The 27,248-nt window shown below is 42.9% G+C and overlaps 1 protein-coding gene across 1 annotated transcript; it reads left to right on the plus strand.

Moving 5' to 3' along the window:
- The first annotated feature begins 17,944 nt into the window (after nt 1–17,944).
- Nucleotides 17,945–26,301, plus strand: LOC146554320 (uncharacterized). Its single transcript, XM_085253232.1, has 4 exons — nt 17,945–19,265; nt 19,332–20,004; nt 20,370–20,583; nt 26,235–26,301. The coding sequence occupies exons 1-4, from the start codon at nt 18,405–18,407 to the stop codon at nt 26,299–26,301; spliced, it is 1,815 nt and encodes a 604-aa protein (XP_085109358.1). The 5' UTR covers nt 17,945–18,404.
- Nucleotides 26,302–27,248: the final 947 nt, after the last annotated feature.

Here is a 27,248-nt window from a genome sequence, read left to right on the forward strand (position 1 = left end):
CAGCCATCCCAACAACAGACTGTTCTCTCTGTTGAGGTCAGGAAAGCGATTCCGCTCCCTGAAGACCAACACAGAGAGACTGAGGAGGAGCTTCTTCCCGCAGGCGATACGGTCTCTCAATCACACCACCACACAGTACTGACCCACACATATGGTTCTTACACACACACTGGACATTCTGGACTTTGGTTTTGCACAACACTGGTCACTATATTCTTCATTTCCGGTTAATACTTGTACAGCTGCTGTTATTGTGTATATATTTATTTAGATTTAGATTTTTTCATACATTCTTATATAGTTCTATATTGTGTATTTTGTTGTACAGTTATTTTATTTTCAACTTTAATTTATATATTTTATCTTATTCTTCCCAGTTAAATTTACCCTTCATTCTAATTTGTGTTGTACAGTTATTTCATTTTTAACCTTAATTTATATTTTATTCCTTCCTAGTTAAATTTACCCTTTTTAATTTTTCATATTTATTTCCTATCTTATTCATAGCCTTTTCCTTTTTTGTTTTCTTTAGGTCACGAGCAGTTGTCCAAGCATTTCACTACATATCGTACTGTGTATGACTGTGTACGTGACAAATAAAAATTTGAATTTGAATTTGAATTTTGAACAATTTCAATCTGGTTTCCGCCCCAATCATAGCACAGAAACTGCTCTGTTAAGGATTACCAATGACCTTCTGATGGCAGCTGACTCTGGTCTCCTATCCATTCTCATCCTTCTTGATCTTAGTGCGGCGTTTGATACCATTTCTCACAATATTCTCCTGAACCGGTGAGCTTCCATTGGTATTAGTCATACCCCACTTACCTGGTTCACCTCCTATCTCTCAGACCGCACTCAGTTTATCCAACTTAAATCCCATTCTTCAGCTCTCTATCCTGTTTCTGCTGGTGTGCCCCAGGGTTCAGTATTGGGGCCTCTTTCATTCATTATTTATATGCTTCCTCTTGGTTATATATTCCAAAAATATAATATAAATTTTCACTGTTATGCCGATGACACCCAGCTCTACCTTTCTTCTAAACCCAATTCATCCCTCCCACCTACCTCCCTCTCAGACTGTCTTATTGAGATTAGATCCTGGTTCTCCTCCAATTTCCTCAAACTTAACAGTAATAAAACTGAAGTTTTACTTGTTGGTTCACCATCTATCTTAACCAAATCCCACAGCTTTTCCATTAACGTTGAAAATTCTCCCACCCTTCCCTCCCCTCAGGTTAAGAGTTTGGGTGTCATACTTGATAATACTCTTTCATTCCAGTCTCACATTAATTACATAACACGGTCTGCTTACTTCCATTTACGTAATATTCACCGACTCCGTCCCTTCCTTACTCCCCATGCTGCTGCCATCCTTGTCCATAGTCTTATTACATCCCGTATTGATTACTGTAATTCCCTCCTATTTGGTCTCCCTAAAAAGTCCCTTCATAAACTTCAACTTCTTCAAAATTCTGCAGCTCGGGTCATAACTTGCACTCCGTTAAGTGCTCATATTACCCCAGTTCTTCAGCAGCTTCACTGGTTGCCCATAGAAGCCAGGATAAATTTTAAAATCTTACTTCTTACATACAAGTGTATCCATAAATCTGCTCCTTCATATTTGTGTGAGCTGCTCCATATCACCACTGTTTCCCGCACTCTCAGATCATCATCTGCTATTCATCTTACTGTTCCGTCCTCACACCTTATCACTATGGGGAACAGAGCTTTCAGTCGCTCTGCTCCTCGGCTCTGGAACTCTCTTCCTCCTGCACTAAGAAATATTGACTCCCTCTCCGTATTTAAGACACAGCTCAAAACACATCTGTTTAAACTGGCTTATTCGCTTTAATGCTGATTTTATCTGTTGTCACGCTCTGTTTTGTAATTTTAACTTATTTTATGTATTTTATGACTATTGTTCCTTTTATTAATTGTGTTTTTTGTAAGGTGACCTTGGGTTTCTGAAAGGCGCCCTCAAATAAAATGTATTATTATTATTATTATTATTATTATTATTATTATTATCAATACAGTATTAAATGTTAACAGGTTGAATATAATAATCGTAGAGTAGACAGTGGTCCCTCATTTATTGCAGCAGGGGTTCTCAGAATAACTAGCCCCTGGTCACGCATTTTATACACTGTTTTCCCCACACACATGAACATTGGTCACAGTTCTCACAATTGATTCTCAAAGTGCAAACCTTTGTAGATTGCAAAACGTAAAAGTATTATTATGCCGCGTTTTGTCTTCATCTGCCCGCCACTTTCGTGCGCCTTTTCCCCTCGCGGTGCAGGTGTCTATTTCCGAATGAGGGTCATAGTTATGGGTGTTTTTGTGCTGTTTTTTCTATTGGACGTGATGGTTATCAAAACCAAACGTGATAAATTAGGCAAGCGCAGGAGACACAGCACGGAGGAGATTTGGCAATCACAGGCTGCAGAATGCAATGCTGTACTGTGCAATAAAAAAATCAGCAAAAAAGCGAAGCAGTGACGGATGAACAGCGGGACCACTGTGTGCTGTTTATTAATAAACAATAAAATATATTCCTAAATGACAACATGCATAAAAGCAGAACGGTATTTGTACGTCAGTGGGAAAATAGCGGTGGCTTGCTAGCTTTTGTGTGGCTTCCCCGGGTCAGTAAAAACTTTCAAAAGAGAAATGAATGAACTTACCAGGTTGCCCGATCTCTTCACATATCTTCCTCCAAGCTCGGTCCTTTTTATTCCTGTCTCGGTACAGAAAGCAGCTGGTGTCGTACAGCTCCAAGTTGTTTGCTACCGCATTGATCAGCCTTCCCCTCCATCGAAGTATCCGGTTGTTCAGTCTGACGTCACTAGCCGTGTCTGGGTCTAAACTCCGCTGCAGGTCCATATATCAAACGATTACTGTGGCATTACTGAGAGTTGAAAAACTGTCTAAAGTCTTTCATCTTTAATAAAATGATCAGCGTTCTGCTCTACCAGGTGTAACAATTGAGTTTAACATCCAGGCATCCATGAAAACGGAATTTATGACATTTAACGCAGTTAGAAGTTAGCAGGGAGTTAGCTCGCTAGCTTCTATCTAAATACAATATAGCATGTCCTGACTGCGGGGTTTTGGAAACAAATTCAAACGTACAGCTCTGTTATCACTTCCAACATAAATGAAGACAGAAAACTAAACAGCAGTGACGTTTGTAGGGTTACTGAAGTTGGGCTAGCTGGTATATAATGATGTGCTACGTGACCGCTAGCGACACAGCTATGTTAGCATAATATAAACAAGCTAACTTTTTTTCCACTCGATAAAAGTTAACGTGAGTGTTCTCTAGGGATGGGTATCGTTTAGGTTTTATCCGATACCGGTGCCAAATCGGTACTTTTGAAACGGTGCCGGTGCTTAAACGGTGCTCGAACCGGTGCTTAAAGAATGGAGAACACAAAATTGGTCCAAAAACCTCTCATGTTCAGCTGGTTTTTTTTGTAAAAAGATAACAATGTGTGCCTTTTCTGCAGCTATGTGGCATATATGGCATCACTCTTGGCTGGAAGCAGTGCTTAAACAATGGAAAAAACACAAACTTTGTCCAAAACCTCTCATGTTTAGCTGTTTCCCACTTTTTCTTTGGTCATTTTAGCCTTTTTGGCCAGAGTGAAGGGAGTATCTGCCATCAAACAAGAAGACAGCCGCATGTAGCTATGATGATGTTTGCTAGTTCACCTTACATGCATTAATATAATAACGTGGTTAGCCTACTCAACGTAAATTACACACGAACAACATTAAGCTACTCACGCAGAGAAGAATGGCTGCTGCTGCCATCATCATCCATCATCATTTCTGCTACACTGGCAGGGCTAGGGGCCAGGACTCTATTCTTCGGGTTTTTGGGGGATGTTGCTCCGGGTCCGATAACAGGCAACCCACCCGCAGTAGATGTGCTCGGTGTGAGGTCTCGCAGCAAGCTATCAAATACGGCGCATTTCTCGGCTTTTAAAAAAAAACGCTATGCGTCGCCAGGTGTTTCATCAGATTTGAGGTGTTACCTCCTTTGACAGTATCACAGTATCAGCTTAAAGCACTTGTTGCTGCTGAGTTTGCATCTTTTGCTGTGAAGTACAGCCAGACTTTGACCGCTTCGCCTTGGACATTTTTAATCTGTAGCTCTGCTCAAAAAGAACGTCTATCCTTGCAAAGTTAAAATGATTGGCTGGAATACAAAGTGTGTGACATCTCAGCAAAAAAAGCACTGAAATAAAGCACCGAAATGTGCGCTGCTTTTCGGTCTGGTTACTACCGTTTATGTCAGAACCGATACCGGTACCCATCCCTAATTAAGAGAGACAATAAAAACAATCACACTGAGTAAAAGAGTTTTTCTCTTGTTCCTTTAAGATGGACTTAAACTCCCCCCAGGTAACCAGTTCAGATCATTTCAGTTCTGCTGTAGATTATATATTAAAGCACCTTGAGGCGACTCTTGTTGTGATTTGGAAGTATAAAAATAAAATTGAATTGAATTGAATTATTCCAGGAAGCAGGGGCTATTTAAAAGCCTTTTCCCTAATTCTGTTCTGATATTTGGGACAATCAGTTGTTGATATTGTGAGAATGAAGGCTGTATTGGTTGTGGCTTTAACACATTTAAACAGATAAATAAGAGGGAAACCAAAGAGTTATTCAAGTTTCTCTGAGGTGGGTTTGGACTCACTATCCTACAGCAGTGTTACTTTCCTTTGCTCATGGAAGAGGTGATTAGGGTTTTTGGATTGATGAGAGGGAATTTTCCCCCATATCCCACATGAATCACTGGTGTGTCTTCCAGGTTACAAATACATTAGGTTTGCATTGTAGTTTATATACTGTTGAACTCCCAAGTTTATGGGCAAAGCTCCAGATATTTTGGTGTCCCTCTGTGAAGACAGATGAAATGCATTGGATTGGCATTAAACTGCACAGTTCTCCAAGTTCTACTAAGAAAGACAAAGCAGGCTTGTGGAATTAAATTTGCAGAATGGCTGATCTTTCTGCCATTTCACTTGTTTTCTCCATCTCAGTATGTCATTTAAAAGTTTAAAGCATTTTCCTTTATCTTAATCTGTTTCATTTTGTGTCATTTTAATACCCCAGAAAGCTGTAGAGGCTTTTTTTCCCCCATAATAGTGATGAAGCATTATGTGGATGATGTGTCTCACTCCGTCTCTCATACACTTTCAACTGTTCTTGCTCCCCCTTACTTTCTTTTTTGTTTTGTGTCTAAATCTAGCTTTCAAAGTTACAATACAGTTGTTTAAAGCCTCTGAATTGCTGATCAGGCCATGAAACTGTCCACTGAAAAGTGGGCAACAGATGGACAGGAAGAGAGGGAGACAGAAACCTTAATAGAGTAAGCATAGAGGGCCAAATGTTAGTCTAAAAGCTTCAAAGTGCCTTTAGCAATGGTGGATTAAGGTCACAGTGGAGTTTCATAATGACTACACACAGCACACTGTCAGTTAATATCACAGCCAGTCAAACACACGCCCCCTCAACAATTACTGTTCTGTAGCTATCGTGGGAACTCCTGCCAATCACGCTGAATGTCGAGGTATGCTTTACTCGTTTCTAGTGTGTGCAGGGGTCACACATTTAGAGTTTTCCATTCCACCTAAAAGAGTTCAATCCCCGAAAGAGTTCAATCCCCGATAATCCCCAAATCCCCACCTGCTCAAACTGTTTTTCAGTTTCCCTCTGACACTCAGTCTGGCTGTGTGTGTGTGTTTGTTTATGTGTATTGAGTGTGTGGCTATCTATTCGTACTCGTTCTCAGCTCACCAGTGTTGAGCGAGTTGCAGTGATGCTTTCTGCCATGAGTGTCAAAATGTGGACAATAACAGTCAAATAGCAGAGTCCTATTAAATGACAGCTAGGAGTGGTGTATATATGCAGCTTATGAGTATCACAAGATACAGAAATATACACATATATTTTACACATATATTTGTGTATATTTGTGTAGCTGATAGGATGTGATGCTACATTACATGTTTCTTAATACTCTGTATTTTGTGTATATTGAGACGTGATGTTATTCCTTCAAAACAAGCCACGTTCCTTTGTTGTAAACATATGTATACCCTGCTGTTTACTACAAATACACAAATATTCACTAAAGCACAACTGCAATAATCGTCTATTGTTGTCAAGCTTATTTGCTAGAAACGACAACGGCTATCATTTCTCACACAGACAAATGTGGAATAAGACAAGATGGTTTGACATGTAAAATAAATATCTTTTTTTTAATTGTGTGATTGTACACTATTTATATAGTGATATATATGCTGATATATCAGCAATTAAACTGATGGTTAATATGTGGAAAGCATAACGTTGTGTTTTGGGGAGCATGAGCACATTTTATATATGCAAAGATGTGAAATAATGCAAATTTACACTGTATGATGAGAAGTTAAAAAATACTTCAACTTTATTGAAACCTGATTCTGTGTAATGAAAGTCAGATGAAATTATTTATTCTTTCACTTAGAGACTGGGCTTAAAGGAAACACCTTGAGGAACATATAGCAAAAAAATTGAAAGTGCATCCAAATCACCTCACCAGAGGAGTTTGTGTGATGGTGAATACCTTTCAGACTCAGTTCAGCTTCAAAGCTATGAGACTTCTCACTCTAACATCACAAAGTTTCCAGCATACAGAGGATGCTGTCCTTGTGTCCTAAAAAGTCCTAAAAAGGGGATAAATCATCGAAGATGCTCAGCCATGATGCTTCTCTTTCAGCAGGTTCATCGCGAATGAGACATCGTGACCAGAGCCCAAACTTATTGGTAATGTCACAAGAAAGACAATGGTGTGCTTGGTTTCAACGTAACTTTATTCTTTCATGAGTTATTTACAAGTTTCTGAACACTTATAAAACATGTTCAATGTGCAGCCCATTGTGTTGGATTGTCAATGCAACCCTCTTCTCCCACTCTTCACACACTGATAGCAACACCGCAGGAGAAATGCCAGCACAGGCATCCAGTATCCGTAGTTTCAGGTGCTGCACATCTCGTATCTTCACACCATAGACAGTTGCCTTCAGATGACCCCAAAGATAAAAGTCTAAGGGGGTCAGATCGGGAGACCTTGGGGACCATTCAACTGGCCCACGACAACCAATCCACTTTCCAGGAAACTGTTCATCTAGGAATGCTCGGACCTGCACCCATAATGTGGTGGTGCACCATCTTGCTGGAAAAACTCAGGGAACGTGCCAGCTTCAGTGCACAAAGAGGGAAACACATCATCATGTAGCAATTTCAAATATCCAGTGTCCTTGAGGTTTCCATTGATGAAGAATGGACCCACTATCGTTGTGCCCCATATACCACACCAAACCATCACTTTTGTTGGTCCAACAGTCTTGGAGGGATCCATCCAATGTGGGTTAGTGTCAGACCAATAGCGGTTGTTTTGTTTGTTAACTTCACCATTCACATAAAGGTTTGCCTCACTGAACAAAATCTTCTGCGTGAACTGAGGGTCCTGTTCCAATTTTTGTTTTGCCCATTCTGCAAATTCTGTGGCCGATCTGGGTCATCCTCGTTGAGATGCTGCAGTAGCTGGAGTTTGTAAGGGTGCCATTTGTGAGTAGCTAATATCCGCCGAAGGGACGTTCGACTAGTGCCACTCTCCAGTGACATGCGGCGAGTGCTACGCTGTGGGCTCTTGCTGAATGAAGCTAGGACAGCCACTGATGTTTCTTCATTAGTGACAGTTTTCTTGCGTCCACATTTTGGCAAATCCAACACTGAACCAGTTTCACGAAACTTAGCAAGCAGTTTGCTGACTGTAGCATGGGAGATGGGTGGTCTCGTAGGGTGTCTTGTATTGAAATCTGCTGCAATGACCCGGTTACTGCGTTCACCAGATATCAACACAATTTCCATCCGCTCCTCACGTGTTAACCTCTTCAACATGTCAATGGCTGTGAACAAAGAGAAACTTGTAAATAACTCATGAAAGAATAAAGTTACGTTGAAACCAAGCACACCATTTTTTTCTTGTGACATTACCAATAAGTTTGATGTGTCACATGGCCCTCTTCCTATTGAAAAAAACAAAAGTTGTATCCAAGATGGCCGACTTCTAAATGGCCACCATGGTCACCGATCATCTTGAGGAGTTTGCCCCTCATATATACTAATGTGCCACAAACAGGACTTTAATATCACCAACCATTCCCATGTTGTTACGGTGTATCCATATAAAGGCCCACCCTGTAGGGCAGCACGGTGGCACGGTGGTCAGCACTGTTGCCGCACAGCAAGAAGGTCCTGAGTTCAATTCCACCATCAGGCCGGGGTCTTTCTGTGTGGAGTTTGCATGTTCTCCCCGTGTTTGCGTGGGTTCCCTCCGGGTACTCCGGCTTCCTCCCACCGTCCAAAGACATGCAGCTTGTGGGGATAGGTTAATTGGATAATACAAAATTGCCACTAGGTGTGAATGTGTGAATGAATGTGCGAGTGAATGTGAGTGTGAATGGTTGTCTGTCCCTGTGTGTTGGCCCTGCGACAGACTGGCGACCTGTCCAGGGTGTACCCCGCCTCTCACCCTATGACAGCTGGGATAGGCTCCAGCGCCCCCCGCGACCCTGAAAAGGAGAACCGAATGGATGGATGGTCCACCCTGTAGATCATTGATTACATTTTAAACAGGTTGTAGTCAGAGCCCGCATTTTGAACAAAGTTATTAACTCTTTTAACAGTTTTAAGCTGTTTTAAATTGCATTTCTTTGATGGGAATTCTTTTATCTCATTTATACATTGACAGTTTTTAAATAAATTAAGTAACTTTTGACCACGTATTTCATTCTGAACTTCATAGCCTCACTGGGCCGGGCTGCACCTGTGGCTCATTATCCTGCCTTCCCTGGCCAAAGCAGTGGCTCAAAGCTTCTCGTCGCTGAACTGTTGTTTTTCACACATTGGTGTAACCCGGCTCTCATCACGCCTCATGTTTTTCCTAGTGGTTTCCTGGTTCTGATCATCCTTCGTTTTTTTTCTCCATAGATTTCCTGGACCCTTCCTGTAACCCTTTTTTCCTGATTGCTGAGAGTGAGTGTTTGGCAGTGTGGAGTGGAGTGATAGTGTGGAGCGAACTGGATCACAAGAGCAGAGCGTGTGTGCAGAGACTGGAACGAGTGGCATGTGGATCAGCAAGCGAGTGTGGAGCACCATTCCCCTTCCTGCCCGTGGATCCCTGGAGCCCCTGACCATTCCCCTCACTTTGTATATAGCTCCCTTTGTGTTGTAAATAAAGGACGGTTTAATTTAATCCCAGAGTCTGTGCTTGAGTCCGTTCAGTCAGCCTTGACAGAATCTAATAAAAAAAACAAGCTGTTGCTGCGTCCACTTTGCTTGTGTTGCCACAGTTGTCCTACATGTACCAGTATGAGTCGAATAAACTAATAGAAAAAATGTCTAAATGTGGTACTTGGACCATTTTCATACTTTATATTTGATCTTTCATTTTCTTTGATATTTGGACTGATAATTACACTGGGAAGGAGCTTCTATCCCCAAGCCATCCGTGCCCTAAACACACACACCCGCCCTCTCACATCATCTATAACTGACTGAGACAGGACTCTTCCAGACACTAAACCAAGGCACAATGTACATTTCAATTCCTTTAATTTTAAATATGTTTATATTGTCTATCCTGTAAAATAGTCAGATGTCTATTCATATTAATGTACAGAATTCACCTGCTTGCTGCTACTACTGCACATTCACCCAGTGTATATACTATATGTATGTATATATATATAATGTTCTTCCTCTACCCCCCCCCCCCCCCCCCCATTTTTGCACATGTCGAGGAGCGTGTCAGACTACATTTCACTGTGTGTTATACTTGTATAACTATGCATGTGACAAATAAAGAACCTTGAACCTTGAATAAGGGCACAAACCAGAGGAAATCGGTGTCAGCAGAAGCTTTCCATAACACTTGGTCAGTGTTCACAGAAAAAAAAACTTAAAAAAAAAAAAAAACCCACAAATCTGATGAGAGCAATATTTCCAAGAGGCTGTGCTATTGAAAACTATGAATGGCTCTGTTGTCAGACACCAGTGATGATAGCAATACAACTTCTCTTGGTCTAAACAATCAAAATGTCTTGTTTATCGGGTAAGGAGGAAGCAGCAGGCTTCCACCACATCCATCTGTGCCGAGTTGTCTCCTGGGGGAACTTTCAAGGTTCATTTAAGGGTAGAAACACTAAAAGCGGGAAAAGAGCTAACAAGATCATCCTTGTACTAAAAACTGGAGTGCCAAAGTGAACAGAGAGCGCTGACATAGCAGACTTTTTTCAAACCATTTTAAGCATGCATGAATGTACCAAAGTGATCAAATGTTTTATATTTCTTTTCATTAAAAAAGCAAAGATCTGTATTTGGTGCACACCTGCACTTCACTGCTGAAACTGGGAATGTCTACTGTGCTGGATGTGATTCCAGCCTACTTCCAAATCTCAGAGGAAGATGATCAAACTAATAAATCTCCCTCGTGTCAATAACTTTTATTACATGACATTTCTAGGGTCTATTTGAATGTTCTGCGTTGATTCTTTTTTGTTTGTTTAATCTCTAGGTCACTTTGTTCTTGAGTTGTCCACGCTGCCCGCCGAGCAGTGTGTCGACAAAAGCCCATCAGCCTTTTACAGCCAAGGGGTCAAATAAAATAAAATAAAATAAAATCACTTTTATTGTCACATCACATGTGCATGTACACTGGTACAGTACATGTGAGTGAAATTCTTGTGTGCGAGCTTCACAAGCAACAGAGTTGTGCAAAAAATACAATAACATAAGAACAAGCAAATATAACAATGGCTACATCTGAGAATTATATGAATAAATATATGTACAATATAAGAGTGTATGCATATTACTGAATGTGTATACTAAATATGTATGTCTACGTGTGTGTGTGTGTGTGTGTGTGTGTGTGTGTGTGTGTGTGTGTGTGTGTACATATTTTACAAATTAAATAGAGTAAAAATAAAATAAATATACAAAATATACAAAGGTTGGTAGTTGGTACACTCAAAAAAGTAAAATTTGGTGGTTATTGCATTTACATGACTCTAACATGTAATTTGAACACAATGAATTTATGTTTCCAAGGTGAACGTAATAAAATCATATAAGATCTACATGAAATTTACCAACTTAGCACCTCTTAAATTTATTCTTGTTGATATGACATGATAAAATCTAACAAGAGTGGTTAGCTGCCTTAAAGACTCGCGATATCACAAGATCACGTGAGATTTTAAACAACAGGAGGGAGGAAAGCACATGGTTTGCTTCTCGGTCATCTTGGAAAGGTAAGAGTGAATCTGTCTTCATCCATCCAGATGAAAATACTTTTTGTGCAAAGATATCATTAGTTTGTCTATTCTTTTCAGTGATATTTATTCACATTTGTTTTTTGTTGTTGTTTTTTTTAAATCTGTCTGTTTATGCCATTTTCGCTAGCTAACACGTTAGTACAACAATATAGCACAATGTCAAGCTAGCACAAGTATAAAAGCCTAATATGAAAGACATAGCTACTTCAAATGTAGATATTGCTTATAACTTAACCTCTGCAAATAAGCTAGTTGGACCCTACCACAGAAACTGTTGTGATAAATACAAATTTTATGTGTGGGTTGATTAAATGTGTAAGTTTGTAAGTTGCAATTGTTCCACAGTAGTTTACTTAACAATTGATGTATGTTTTTAGTACACTGAGGAGGAAAGACCAAACATGAACTGATATTTTTTCAGTTTTTTTTATTTTTTTGAAATAAAATATGTCTACTTAATAAACTTAGAGACTTGCAGTGCCCTCCTGTTAAGATAACACATGTTTAATTGTGAAATGGTATTTTAGGTAAGGTGATCATTTTTAATTTGAAATTTGTGGGACTGATTTATCTAATCTGTTTCAGGACGCAGCTGCCATCCAACCCCATAAGTGACCATTGTCGAAAGGGATCATTGGCCATTATCAAGTTTGTGATTTGAATGTAGTTGGGCTAAAAACATTGAAAGGGTCTTAGTGATTGATTGAGTCCAGTCATTAATTACTTAGGGTTCACTTAAATGAAGATTAGCCTGTTGTTTATTTATTTAACCTTTGAGTGAAGGATGTGGCATTGTAAGGTGTGTAGTGGATCTCTACCTAGTAGATATGAGCTACTAAAACATTTTAGACTTCAGCACCGGCACATGCCACGTTACCCATGCCCACACATAGACTGCCCATGTACTTTTAAGACATTTAATGCTTTGTACATTCATTTAAGTAGAGTCCATGCTCAACAGAACACCCAGAGGTTGCAGCAATTATCAACATACAGTTGTCATTTGTGCACCTGTAGCAATCTTCCAACAGAGAAGTCTTATTTTTTACACATTGGCACTCATCTGAAAAGTAGTGAAACCGTTACTTGTATGTTTGAAAGTTGTACTTTTCACACAAATATATATGGAACATTTCATTCTCACAAGAACAGGAAACACACCCCACATACATTCAAAGATTTCAAGCCCGGTGTAGTTAAAATCACACAAGTTTCACAAGGATCCTCTTATAATCCTGAGGAAGCTGCAGGTAATCAAGTGTCTGCAGTTTCAGCAGACAGTGCATGTTCAAGTAGCGGTTCAGATGTAGCTAAGAACTTGCCTGAAGTAATTGAGAAAAATTTTGCCGCAGTGTTGCTCAAGTTGGAGCATTTTGCACATGTGCCAGGCACAAAAATTGATGAGTTCTTAGAAGAACTGCACTACTTAAGTTCAGCAACACTGCCCCTCTCGATTGAAATTCTAGAAAGGGTGTTTCAGAAACACAGTGTCACAACTGAAAGGTCCATGTTAGAAGAGGTAGCCACTGCTATCTGTGTATCTAACCCGTTGCTCAAAGCGATCGAGAAGGGGGGACCCCTGAGCTCAACTTACATCCGCAACCAGTATTATAAAGAAAGCTTTAACACTGTAGAACCCATTGAGTACATTCTTGATGCCAAGGAAAAAAGGAGTTTTCAGTACGTGCCTGTACTTAAGTCTTTGCAGCAGCTCTTTGTCAGGAAAGGTGTTGTGGACAGGTTAGTTGAAAATCACAAGGCCCAAAATAGGGGGACTATTGAACACCATACTTACAACTCTTCTCAGGATGGTTCATACTTCAAGCAAAACAGTTTTTTGTCAGGGGATGAGATGAGAATTTTACTGTGTTTATACATAGATGATTTTGAGATTTGCAATCCTTTGGGTACCTCTCGCAGGAAACATAAGCTTTGTGGCATCTACTGGACTGTGAGTAATTTGCCTATAGGCTCACATTCATCACTATCATCAATTTACTTGGCAGTCTTGTGTAAAACTGATGATGTGAAGAAATTTGGTTATTGCCGTGTCATGCAACCTCTTCTTCAAGATGTGAAGACTCTGGAGCAAGAGGGAATTTTCATTCCATTACTAGGCAGATGTCTTAAAGGCACAATTCAGGTTGTTGTAGCAGATAATCTGGGGGCTCACAGTATTGCTGATTTTACTGAGAGCTTTTCTAGTGGGTACATTTGCCGATTTTGCACAGGAACCAGAACAGAAATCCAAACAAAAGAGGTAAAATCAGGTGCATTTACACTCAGGACTAAAGAACTCCATGACTCTCATGTAAAATTAGCTCATGAGACTGGTACGAGCTGTTTTGGAGTGAAAAGGCCTTGTGTTATCAGTGAAAATATTGCCCACTTCAATGTTCACACAGGTTATCCTCCAGATATTATGCATGATCTTTTTGAGGGCATAGTGCCGGTGGAGCTTGGACGCTGTTTGGCATCGCTGATATCCAATAAATATTTTAATCTTGAAACCCTCAACAAATCCATCCTGCATTTTCCGTACAAATGGGCTGACAAGACAAATAGGCCACATGTGATCCCACACACATTTTCAACTAAGCCAACAATAGGTGGGAATGCCCATGAAAATTGGGCTCTGTTAAGACTGCTCCCATTCATAATTGGGCATCTGGTTCCAGAGGGTGAAATGGCATGGCAAATACTGATGGACTTGAAAGACACTGTTGAGCTTGTGGTTGCTCCAACACACACAGATGAGTCCATTGCTTATCTTCAGGCAAAAATTTCAGAGCACAGACAAAAGCACCAAGAACTCTTCCCTGGTGTGCATCTGCTCCCAAAACATCATTACTTAGAGCACTATCCTCATCTGATAAGGATGTTTGGGCCTCTTGTAGGATTCTGGACAATGCGTTTTGAAGCCAAGCACAGTTATTTTAAGCAGGTTGTGCGCCACACCAATTGCTTTAAAAATGTGCCCCTTTCGCTAGCCACTAAGCATCAGCTCATGATTTCATATCACTTGAGGTCATCTAGTATTGAAAAAAATCCTCTACAGGTCACAAATGTCTCAACAGTTCCTGTTGATGTTTTGAAAGAAGAAATGGCTCAGACTATTGCACAGAAATTCCCTGGTACATATTGCAAAGTGTGTGTCAAGCAAAGGTGTAACTTTTAGAAATGGGATGATAGTTGCTCATGGGTGTACAGGCGGACTGCCTGATTTTGGAGAGATTGTTCACATTTGTATTGTTCAGGAGAGCTTGTGTTTCATAGTGAGAAGGCTTTCTGGCTGGTACAGGGAACATTTCAGAGCCTTTGAGCTGACTGCATGTCCAAGCAGAGAGACTGTGTTGATTGAACTTGGTGAACTTGCCGATGAATACCCTTTGGCAGACTACTTTGTTGGGCCTCTAAGACTGGTGACATTAAAAAGACACATACATGTAATATAAGGTTTGTTATCTTTTGCATGTATAATAATGTATATATCATTTTAGTCACTATTAGTTTGTCATAATATCTTCTCTTTCTCTCTGTCTTTGTGTGTGTGTGTGTCTCTCTCTCTCTCTCTCTCTCTCACACACACTCACACACACACACAGTGCTTAACATAGTTATTAAATCATCAGCCAATATTCGGTGTAGGCCATAGCTGTATAATCTGTATAAGCTCTATAATCTAAATATTTTTATTGCTATAGTACAATTAATGTTGTTATGCATTTAATTTTCAATATATTATCTTACAGAACTAGAACTAGAAATAAATGGTAAAGCAAATTATTATTAAGATGCCAAGTTACAATTATTTATTTTAATTTCTGAAGAGAATGTTATGCTTTATTAATTTTACTCCTGAGAGAATTCCAGTTTAAATTTGATTATAAAAATGTGAATAATTCATTTTGAAATTCTTCATCCCTGTTCAACATGGTAAAATGTTGAACTCACTGAAAAGGAAAGAGTCCCAATTACAGGAATTAACTCATTTTTATGACAGGCAGTCTAATAAATCTAAAATGTATTGACAATTAATGTGGCATTATTTTATTTATATCAGTTTTAATGGACATAGCCTGCCACACCTTTATCGAAGTGCTTTGTTGAAATCAGATTTACCCTTGTTGAAACGGTTAACGTTGTCTTAATTTCCTCTTTTAGGCTGTTGTGAAATGGCTGCAATGGTGAAACTCAGAATCATTTTCTCCGAAAATGATTCCCGGAGATTGATCCTTCCAAATGGGATGCCAGAGTCTGTCAGTGAGCTAGTTCAGCAGATAAAGGGACAGTGCGGAGTTAATGGGGACTTCAGACTTCAGTTCATGGATGCAGAATTTGGGAATGAATTCACCAACTTGGAGTCAATGTCGGACATCCAGGACAAAAGTACCATCAAGATCATCTTTAGCTCAGTTGCACCTGTCGAGCCTGGTGAGCCACTGATCCCTCTTTACTCACCTGCTGCCACTTCCCGCACTCTAGATGACTCCTCGTCCATTTCATCTCCTGGGAACTCATTTGATACAGATATATTGTCTTCTCCTGAATCTACGTCCTCAAGAGCAACTGCATGGCCCGATGTCTTCCCCATTCCCCGGTTCTCTTATGATACTCAACTACAGCTGGACAGGGCCAATGCTACTTTCAAAGAAACTGGAGCTTTGTTGAATCCTGATCATAAAATTAAGTCTGCCATTCTTGATGGTTTAGCTGAAACAATTGTTCAGTACAAGGTCTACCTCTCTGACAGGGAGTTTGATGAGGTCGCAGAAGCTCTTGTAATAACCCATCCATGTTTGAAAGAGCCTGGTTCAGTCACTGGATATGGCGGATGGAAAACAAGCTTGAAGTATAAACTTGCTAACTACCGAACTAAGCTTAGACGGCTTGGTTGCCCTGAAGTTACTGTGAATTCCTTAAAACATAAACCTGATGGCAAATGTACTCCTGCGTATGGCGTGAAGAAGCCAAAAAAAGCTGAAGTGAATTACTGCCCCACTTATCCAGCTGGTGAAACTGCAGAGACACTGGAAGAAATCAGAGTGGACCTCCTGTCAGAAGTTAAGAAAAAAAACAATGACCACAGGGTGGCTGCAATGATGGAGAAGACCTTTGCTCTCAGAAGGCAAGAGGTAGTACGTGAAGCACCGATGATTGCTGATTTCAAAATGAGGTGGCCAGCTCTCTTCCATGTGTGTGAGGTAACTGAATGGGTTTAAAACAACAGCAATATTTTGCTTCCATTGGATTATTATATAAAAGTAACTTGTAACCACATGGGATTTACTGAAGATCAGCTAAAGCAGCCTGTGTTAGCTCAGCTACAAATATGAATGCAGGAACCTAATATACAAGAAATTAATGGATTATGCATTCACATGTATTGAACAGACTTGACTCACTTTTAAGTGGACTGAATAATGACAACACAATCCTCTGTTAATTATTTGTGGTTGTATTTGCCTTTGTTAAGTATCCTGGGTTTTTTTAAAGGTGCTGTGTAAATCTCAGTTATAAATGTATTCTGATTATTAGTTTTGTCTGTTGGATTATTATTCTGCCTTTTGCAGGTGAGTGCAGAATTCAAGAGGATTACAACAATCCATTTGCAGTCTAAGTTCTTCTCCCAGCTGGATAGTTATTCGGCAAACTTTATGAAGATATATGCCAAGAAGGGTGGGGTGCAAGGGAGAAACATTAAGACCATCATGGCACCTGCAACCCAGGTATGACAAGATATATTTATACAAGCCCAATTGAAGAAAGTTTGGATATTGTGTAAAGTGTAACTAAAACCAAAATGCAGTGATTTGCATTTCAAAACCACCTTTTACTTACAAATAAACATAGAAATTTGGTGAGTTAGAAACATTTGTAAATGTTTTTGTACTTGATTCTAATCTGCTGCTGAGTCATTTTTATTCTCCTTAAACTGCAGCTGAACTAACCAGTTAAATTTGTAATTCACCTTAAATATCTGTTCAGTGACATTAATTTCACTTTGATATGGAGACAAGCTAATGTGATTTCCATGTTTCCTTTATCAGTTGTATATAGTATTTGTATTTGTATTCTATTTTTATCTTATTGTATATTTATTTTATTTTATTCTACTGTATATAGTATTTTATTTTATTCTATTCTGTACAGTTGTGTACTGTATTTATTCTTATTGTATTCTAATTTTTGCCTCATAACTTTTGCACTGTCCACTTCCTGCTGTGACAAAACAAATTTTCCACGTGTGGGACTAATAAAGGTTATCTTATCTTATCTTTGTCATGGTCCTGGGCCATGTTGGCCCAGTGTTCTTAGTTTTCTTGTATGTTTGTATTTTGTTCCTTATTTAGGCCATGTTTTCTGAGTTGCCCTGTTGTGTTGTTCCCTAAGTGTTTTCCCTTCATGGCTTTTACCCCCTGTGTGCCCCTCTGTGTATCTGTGAGCCCTCGTCTCTCCTTATGTTTTATTCCATGTTTCCCCTGCCCATTATGTCCAAGTTCTCCCCGTGCTCTCTCCCCCCCCCCGTGTGCCCTGTGTATTTATGAGCCCTCGTCTCCCTTTGTGGTTGTTTCATGTTTCCCCAGCCCGTTATGTCTGTGTTTTCCCCGTGCTCTCTCTCCTCCTGTCTGAACCTCTGTGCACTTCCTGTTTACTTTGTGACTCTCACGCCCGTACATGTCATGTTCAGTTCACCCCGCCCTGTCTCGTTATGATTATCAGTGTCACCTGTGTTCCCCGTGTGTTCCCACTTTCCTCGTTAACCCTCTGTGTATTTCTGTCTGCGTCTCCCTCTGTTCGGCGTGACGTCGTCCCTCATGCTGTGTGTGGATCTCCCTGTGAGTTCTTAGTTTATGGTTTCCCAGTTTAGTCTAGTTTGTATGTTTGTTCTACCAGCAAATAAAGCTGTGTTTTGAGTTCACCTCCCCGAGTCTGTGAGTCCTGCATTTTGGGTCCCACTCCTGCCTGCCGCACAGTGATTCATGACAGTCACCAGATATGGACCCAGCAGCACTCAACCCACCAGAAGAACTGCGTCTGGACATAATCTACTCCGTGGAAAGACTCCTGTATCTGTGGCTCGAACATGAGGGGAAGGAATTTCGCTGTGCTGTGGAAACCAAACTACAGCGTTTAATCTCTGGTCTTCCCTGGCTACTCAGTGCGCTCCACCCACTCGAACAGGATTTAATCCAAAATGAGCTCCACCTTCATCCCCCAGCTGCTACTGCCCACCTGCCTGAAGGGCCGGATGTGGAGCCGCTTGGCCCGTCAGAGCCATCATCTAAAAAGAAACGACGACCACGCCGCCAGCGCGCCACCCCACAGCCGGACATTCAGACTTGTACATCGCCGGCTGTGGTGAGTAAGGACTCTTTTTTTTTTGTGTTGAACCGTGGAACTATTCGTTCAGGGGCTGTGTTTTGTGCTACGGACGGTAATGTGAACAGTTTATCAGCTGCCCAGCCTCCTGAAGCTCTCTTAGCTGCCCAGCTACAAGCTGCGTCTCCTGTGTCCCCGCTAGCACAGCCATTAACTCCACCACACGCTCCATTTTCACCTCTACCATCGCTTCAGTCATCAGTTCGGTCTGCCACTCAGTCGCCCTTAGTTCCGTCATCCACACTACCACCTGTTTCCCTTCCACCACCACCATCACTACACCCAGCCATTCAGGCTGCTACTCAGTCAGTCATTCAACCCATAGCCCTGCCATTAAGGCACTCTGTAGCCGAGCCATTAGCCGCCCGACCCGCAGCCACTTCAGCCACTCCTCCACCCATCACACCTCCACTACAACCATCACTGCAGTCTCTAGCGCAGTCTCCTGCAGCTCTGCTTTCCCCAGTGCAGTCTCCAGTGTCCCCAGTGCAGTCTCCAGTGTCCCCAGTGCAGCCTCCTGCAGCCCTGCTTTCCCCAGTGCAGTCTCCAGTGTCCCCAGTGCAGCCTCCTTTAGCACAGTCACCCACTCAACCACCAGCACCACAACCGTCACTACCTCTAGTTCATTCCCCTGTGAAGTCATTAACTCCACCACCTACTCCACTCTCACCACCACCGTTACTACAGACATCAGTTCAGTCCCCTGTGCAGTCGTTTACTTCTCCACCGTTAGCAGCTCAGGTCCCCGTGTGTCCAGCAGCTCAGGTCCCCGTGTGTCCAGCAGCTCAGCTCGCACCTGAACCTTTGGCCCAGTTCCCCGTAGCAGTGCAGTTTTCTAGCCAGCTTAACGTTGAGCCCGGGGTCCCAATTCTCTCTGGCTCTACATCGGCTCCTGCTGGAAGCTCGGATGAGCTCATCCAGCACTCCGCGGCTCCCGTGTCACCATCTACCTCGTCCGCTGGGGGTTCCAGTGAGCCCAGCCAGCACCTCCTCGTCTCCGCTGGAGGGTCCGAGGGGCCCGTTCAGCCTCCCGTCTCCGCTGGAGGGTCCGAGGGGCCCGTTCAGCCTCCCGTCTCCGCTGGAGGGTCCGAGGGGCCCGTTCAGCCTCCCGTCTCCGCTGGAGGGTCCGAGGGGCCCGTTCAGCCTCACGCCGCATCAGCTGGAGGGCCCGAGGAGCCTGTCCAGCCGCCACCTGCGACCGCCTCGTCGTCGCCTGGTCCGGCTGCATCCGCCTGTGCTTCTGCTACGCCTGGTCCAGCCTCTGCCTGTGCTTCTGCTACGCCTGGTCCAGCCTCTGCCTGTGCTTCTGCTACGCCTGGGCCGGCCTCTGCCTGTGCTTCTGCTACGCCTGGGCCGGCCTCTGCCTGTGCTTCTGCTACGCCTGGGCCGGCCTCTGCCTGTGCTTCTGCTACGCCTGGTCCGGTCTCAGCCTCTGCTTCTGGTCCAGCTTTGGCTTCTGCTTCTGCTCCGCCTGGCCCAGCTTCGGCTTCAGCCTGTGCTCCCCCTGGTCCAGCCTCAGCCTCTGCAGCTCCGCCTGGTCCAGCCTCAGCCTCTGCAACCTCGTCTGGTCCGGCCCCCGAGTCTTCGTCTTCGTCCTCGTCTGGTCCGGCCCCCGAGTCTTCGTCTTCGTCCTCGTCTGGTCCGGCCCCCGAGTCTTCGTCTTCGTCTTCGTCCTCGTCTGGTCCGGCCCCCGAGTCTTCGTCTTCGTCTTCGTCCTCGTCTGGTCCGGCCCCCGAGTCTTCGTCTTCGTCCTCGTCTGGTCCGGCCCCCGAGTCTTCGTCTTCGTCCTCGTCTGGTCCGGCCCCCGAGTCTTCGTCCTCGTCTGGTCCGGCCCCCGAGTCTTCGTCCTCGTCTGGTCCGGCCCCCGAGTCTTCGTCCTCGTCTGGTCCGGCCCCCGAGTCTTCGTCCTCGTCTGGTCCGGCCTCGGCCTGTGCTTCGCCTGGTCCGGCCCCCGTATCGCCACCGTCTGGTCCTGCCTCGTCTGGTCCTGCCTCGTCTGGTCCTGCCTCGACTGGTCCTGTGCCCACCAGGCCATGGCCAGCACGCCTGAGACTGGAGGGCCGCCGCTGCCTTCCGCGCGGTCAGCCCCCTGAACTGCTCCGTCGTCTCCTTCGCCGCCGCCGCCGCTGCCTTCCGCGCGGTCGGCCCCCTGAACTGCTCCGTCGTCTCCTTCGCCGCCGCCGCCGCTGCCTTCCGCGCGGTCGGCCCCCTGAACTGCTACGTCGTCGTCCCCCCCTTCGCCATCGCCGCTGCCTTCCGCACGGCCGGCCTCCGGACCAGCTCTGTCACCTGTGCCACCCACCTGGTCGGCCCCCCGACCGTGTGACCCGTGAACTCTTGTGCCTGTGGGCTCTGGGTCGGCCCCCTGAACCTTATTTGGACTATAGTCATGTGCTCCTGTGTTTTCTGTTGTTTGTTTTTTGTTTTTTCGGGTTTGGGCTGTCGGGAGCCAGCCCTTGAGGGGTCCTGGCTCCCGACTGTCATGGTCCTGGGCCATGTTGGCCCAGTGTTCTTAGTTTTCTTGTATGTTTGTATTTTGTTCCTTATTTAGGCCATGTTTTCTGAGTTGCCCTGTTGTGTTGTTCCCTAAGTGTTTTCCCTTCATGGCTTTTACCCCCTGTGTGCCCCTCTGTGTATCTGTGAGCCCTCGTCTCTCCTTATGTTTTATTCCATGTTTCCCCTGCCCATTATGTCCAAGTTCTCCCCGTGCTCTCTCTCTCCCCCCCCCTGTGTGCCCTGTGTATTTATGAGCCCTCTTCTCCCTTTGTGGTTGTTTCATGTTTCCCCAGCCCGTTATGTCTGTGTTTTCCCCGTGCTCTCTCTCCTCCTGTCTGAACCTCTGTGCACTTCCTGTTTACTTTGTGACTCTCACGCCCGTACATGTCATGTTCAGTTCACCCCGCCCTGTCTCGTTATGATTATCAGTGTCACCTGTGTTCCCCGTGTGTTCCCACTTTCCTCGTTTACCCTCTGTGTATTTCTGTCTGCGTCTCCCTCTGTTCGGCGTGACGTCGTCCCTCATGCTGTGTGTGGATCTCCCTGTGTCTCCCTGTGAGTTCTTAGTTTATGGTTTCCCAGTTTAGTCTAGTTTGTATGTTTGTTCTACCAGCAAATAAAGCTGTGTTTTGAGTTCACCTCCCCGAGTCTGTGAGTCCTGCATTTTGGGTCCCACTCCTGCCTGCCGCACAGCGATTCATGACAATCTTATCTTATCAGGCTGCGTGATGGTAACCTTTAGTGTTCAAGTGAGCCCAGATTAAATTGTCAGACCCTAATGTGCTGATATCACCTTACAAATAAACAACAGCACTTTAAGCAAATAATTTACTGGAACTACAATGTTTATTTTACTGCTCTGTTTATTAAAACATCAGATTCAACATTTGCTGCACCATTCATCACTAGTCCCTAAACAGCATGGGTGTTTTTTACTGTTATATTTTAGTCTTCTTTATAGATTGTTAATCCCTATCTGATAACGTCCCTAGAGTACACTTGTAGGGATTATTTCATGGAAGAAGAGTCATATGACCCGTGAAACGCTCCTTTAGATTGGTTAGATATTGCTAACACTAGGGTTGGGCGATATGACCCAAAATTCATCTCGATATTTTTTAGCTGGATGGCGATAAAGGATATATATCTCGATATTTTTTTAAAGCCATAAGTTAAGAACAAAAAGAGAGTTCTTAGTCAAAGCTGTGTCCCAGATGTCACACGGGCACTTTTATTTACATACAGCGTAGATGTACATGAAGAAATTACTCAAAAATAAATTATCAGCATTTATTAAATAATCATGGTCCATAAATAAAAGAAAACAATGTTGTTTTTGTGCATAACAAAAAGCTCACAATTGTGCAGTCAAAATGTAAACTAATAGACGCTGAGCATAATAACAAAGAGACAGATTTCACAGCTGCACCACGTCTCTGAACAGGTGCCATTTGTGGTCCTTATACACACACAGTACGGTAATATTATGTTGAAGCACAGTACGTATCACTCCGCGAGGCTCCTCCCCGGTAGCCGTAATCCTCCGACAATCCATCAAGCGGTGCAGCTCCGTAGCTTAGCAAAGTCATATTAAAACATTTTTTGACAGATTGCTGAGCGCTGTGTACCACATAAAATCGGTTCGCGGTCAGTAAGCACAACCAGAATTCATACATAAGGCGCACTGTCGATTTTTGAGAAAATGAAAGGATTTTAGGCCGTGCATGTCGTTAGCGCGGTTAGCTCGCTAACACGTTGACGCCGTCCAGCCCCACGCACGGGGCGATCCACGGTAACTCGCTAACGGAGATTTTCCGCTTTCATCTTGTCATTGCCTGCAGGTGAAGCTATGGGGGAGGGGAAGTTGTGTTCAGTGAAGGAGAGGCGAGGCCGAGTAACGTTGCATAGAGACAAAAGTGGACAAAAGAGAGGCAAACCTGCGGCTCCACAAGTATAATTATAACGTAACATAGACTTTATCGATATAAACGATATTGTCACATCTTATATCTCGTATGAAAATATATCGATATTTTTAAAGAACTCGATATATCGCCCAGCCCTAGCTAACACCACCCTTTTTATGGAAACAAGCCGGGGAAATCCTAGGTTAAGTTAACGAGTTCATAACCAACTTCGTGTGAGTGCATATCCTGATCACCAGTGTTAATCCAGATAAGGGAAAGATACCCTGGGTATGTTGAACTCGCTTCATAGTATAGGCCTCTGTTGCTCGACTTTTGGGAGAAGAATGTAATCTCATTCAAATGTTATGGGGGTGGTCAGAGGTCTGGAGAGCTGGCAGGCCAGTTCATCAAATTCAATATGAGCTAATATTTTTCTTAAAAATTATCAAATTTTCCCAGATTAAAAATTTAATATGTTTATTTGTAAGTGACATGTAGTTCTGAGACTAGGACATCATTGCCTTCTGATTGTATGTACATTTACACATCATCCAAACTTTCTTGAATTGGGGATGGTATGGCATGATTAAACTCATAGACAAAGTAATAAATAATATTACAATGACAGATTTGTCTAAAATGCATAAAGACTATTCTATTCCAAAGGGGTAAAGATTGCAGAACAATAGCCTCTAAATTTCTCACAAAATGTTCTTTAACCCCACTGCTAGATATGTGTGTTATATATATATATATATATATATATATATATATATACATATATATATACATATATATGTATATGTGTATATGTATATATATATATATATATATATATATATATATATATATATATATATATATATAACACACACATATCTAGCAGTGGGGTTAAAGAACATTTTGTGAGAAATTTAGCTCGTTATTTAGCTCGTCATATTGCAGCCACAGAAATTCTTTTGTCCATGAAACCATAAAGCTGCACTTTCTTTTTGCCTTATAGTCTGATTTGTCATAACTTCTCCGTTTTGTGGTAAGCTTTTCTTTGGCTGTCACTTCTTCACCCTGACCTGTCTTATTTGGCTCAGCAGAACTGAAATATATATCCTGCTGCTTTTACACACTCACTCACATAAGCTCAGCGATTCTCTGCGCGATCAACCTCTCACATGTTTAAGCTGCGGGAGATTTCACTTGTCATGTTTGCATAGTAAGCTAACGATTAATAAGACGATGTCAGAGGAATTGGTGCACAAATTATCATCACTCACAGATCAGTGCTGTCGCTCTCTATACACAGTTCGCACGATTGCAAAGTGAAAGCAAAAAAACAAGCGCAAATTCAAACGCGATTTCAATATGTCACATATTGACAGTGGCTCACCGATGCCAATGACATAATTACCCAGCTACATTTCTGAAAGAATGCAAAAGCATTGACATATATTTTTCCTACAATAGCCCGACGGGCAGGGCAGAGATAGATTTTGGTAGCCCGACTGAAAAAATCGCTAGCTCCGGGACGTCGGGCTAGCGATATTGCGAGCCCTGTATCTGATTGAGGAATCACTCATCTTTGGAAAAGAGAGTTTATTACAGAGAAATGTCTCTTTCCAAAATAAAAGCTATACTATCCGCTTCTTCTGGGCTATATTCTCAGCAGCATAAGGAGAATCATGTGCTAACAGCTGTCTAAATGACTCGGCTAAAGTTAGTAGCATGCTTGTTGTTTTTGTCTTTGCACTAGGATGATGTCGGCGTAAATGTGCAGTCATATTCGTTGTGTTCCCACTAGTGCTTTCAGGTTAATCTCGTTGAAATGACCTTAACGCCACAACATGGCAAATCTCCGTTAACGAGCTACCGCCGATCGCCCCGTGCATGGGGCTAGACGGCCAACACGTTAACGAGCTAACTGCGCTAACACACTAGTTCCCACCCATGTAATTGAGCATTGCATGGCACATCCAACATACTGTTTTACTTTAGTCCATGACTCGCTTACCTTCAGGGTCATACATCACATGAAAACCAAAATAATTCCAAACGCCAGATCTGAATGAGGGTGGGGGAGGTGCCCTGCGCTCTTCCTTCTGACTATGCTGTCTGTGTTGAGCGCTCAGTGGATCTGCGCTCGACAGTGCAGCCTAGGCGGAGTAGTCGAACGCAGATTCACTGAGCGCTCCACACAGACAGCATCGTCAGAAGGAAAGTTGATAAAATAAATTACAAATGTTGTATTGTTCGATACATATGCGTACCGAACCGAAAGCACTGTATCGAACGGTTCAATATCGATACGAATATCGTTGCACCCCTAATATATACATATACATATATATATATATATATCAGAATCAGAATCAGAATACTTTATTCATCCCGAGGGAAATTAGGGGTTACAGCAGGCAGCACGCTAATGGCGCATGCGCACTCACAAAGGAACCTTCTGACCAACTTTACACAAACATCACATTGGGGAGACATGTCAGAAAGGTAGGCTGATAGGAAAAAACAACGAAAATACACTACATGAGGTAAGAGGAGGAGAAAAAAAACTCCACTCAGACTGAGCTCCTGGTGGGAGAACAGTTTGATAACAGAAAAAACACCTCAGCACAAAAGCACATGACTATCAATACACCATAGAAACACGAGACAAGCAACAGGGGCGGGTAAAGGGTAAGAGAGAGCCGGCGTAGACAGCGCATCCGGTCCTGCAGCATCTGCGCTGGTCCAGTTGACTGCTATCTTCCCCGGTAGGGCACAAGCATCGAAGGCGTTGGAAAGGGAGGGGGATGAGTGAGTGCTTGTCAGTGTAAGTGTGTGTGTGTGTCCAGAGTTCAGCGGAGACAGTGTCCTTCGCACTATCAGGCTAAGTAAACAGTCTGCCAGCCAACCCAGGTGGCCTTCATGGGACGGGAAGAATAGTCATCACACAGTCGTTATCAGGGAGTTGTTTTGGTGGGCTCCAGCCTTGGGCCTGCAGCTGGCGTCGTGGTGTCCGAATGTTGAATATTGTTGATTTCTCCTTTGTGAGCAGCTCGAATTCTAGCACTCTGAGACTGGTCCCTCAACTTCGCGTTGGAGAGCCGCGAGCCTCCCCATGATGGTATCAAACTTCAGTTCCAAGGTGTTGTCAGTCTTTTGATTCTGAGACTTCACAACTGCAGTGATCCGTTCCGCGATGTTTTCCAGCTGTCGCTCAAGGGTCTCATTTTGAGCAGGCCTCTCTCTGATGTTTCCCCTCATACGCTCAATGGTGTTGTTTTGAGCCTTCACAGCAGCAGTAAGCGTCTCCAAGGTGTTGACCATATTACGTTCGTTGTGAGAGGTCGCACCTCGTCCCGGCGCTTCGAATCCAGCGGGCAGCCATGTGGGGGTTTGAACAGCCGGTTCCGCTCTCTTATTTCTCTGATAAAGCAGGGCTAGGCCAACGCCGATCAGCATGAACCCTGTTATCATGGTTCCGAATAGGTAGATATCTTCAGCGTCCTCGATCGACAGTCCCGCCAGGCACACGGTCCTCCAGTTCTGCCACCCGTCCATCGTGTAACCGGCAGGGAAAGTCCCTCCAGGGCACTCAGGCTCTCCCGAGCCCCGACTTCTCGTTGAGAAAAGGGTGTCAATAGCACTCAGAGACCAGTTGATCAAATCCATAATTGTCTTTTAGGTTTTAGAGAACAACAGTGAGAGAGTGTTCCAGGGAAAAGTAATGCACGCAAGACAAGACGAGGACATAGAAGCAAGCAGGGAAGATAAGGGTGAGGAGGAGAGGAGAAGTGCGACCGCCTTCGCTGAGAGCTGAGAGAGAAGTATATATATATATATACATATATATATATATATGTATATATATATATATATATATATATATATATATATATATATATGTATATATATATATATATATATATATATATATATATATATATATACACATATATATATGTGTAACAATTTTTGGTTTTAAAAAAGTCAACACGTGAGATTTGGTTGTTTAGAAAGAGGGGAAAGTTTTGGGAGTGACAGCAGCGAGACAGAGCGAGCAAGTTTT

This window comes from Mchenga conophoros, linkage group LG18 (genome assembly GCF_057382185.1).
Source record: "Mchenga conophoros isolate Kocher_MC1m ecotype Shallow Benthic linkage group LG18, M_conophoros_male_GT1.1, whole genome shotgun sequence".
NCBI lineage: Eukaryota > Metazoa > Chordata > Actinopteri > Cichliformes > Cichlidae > Mchenga > Mchenga conophoros.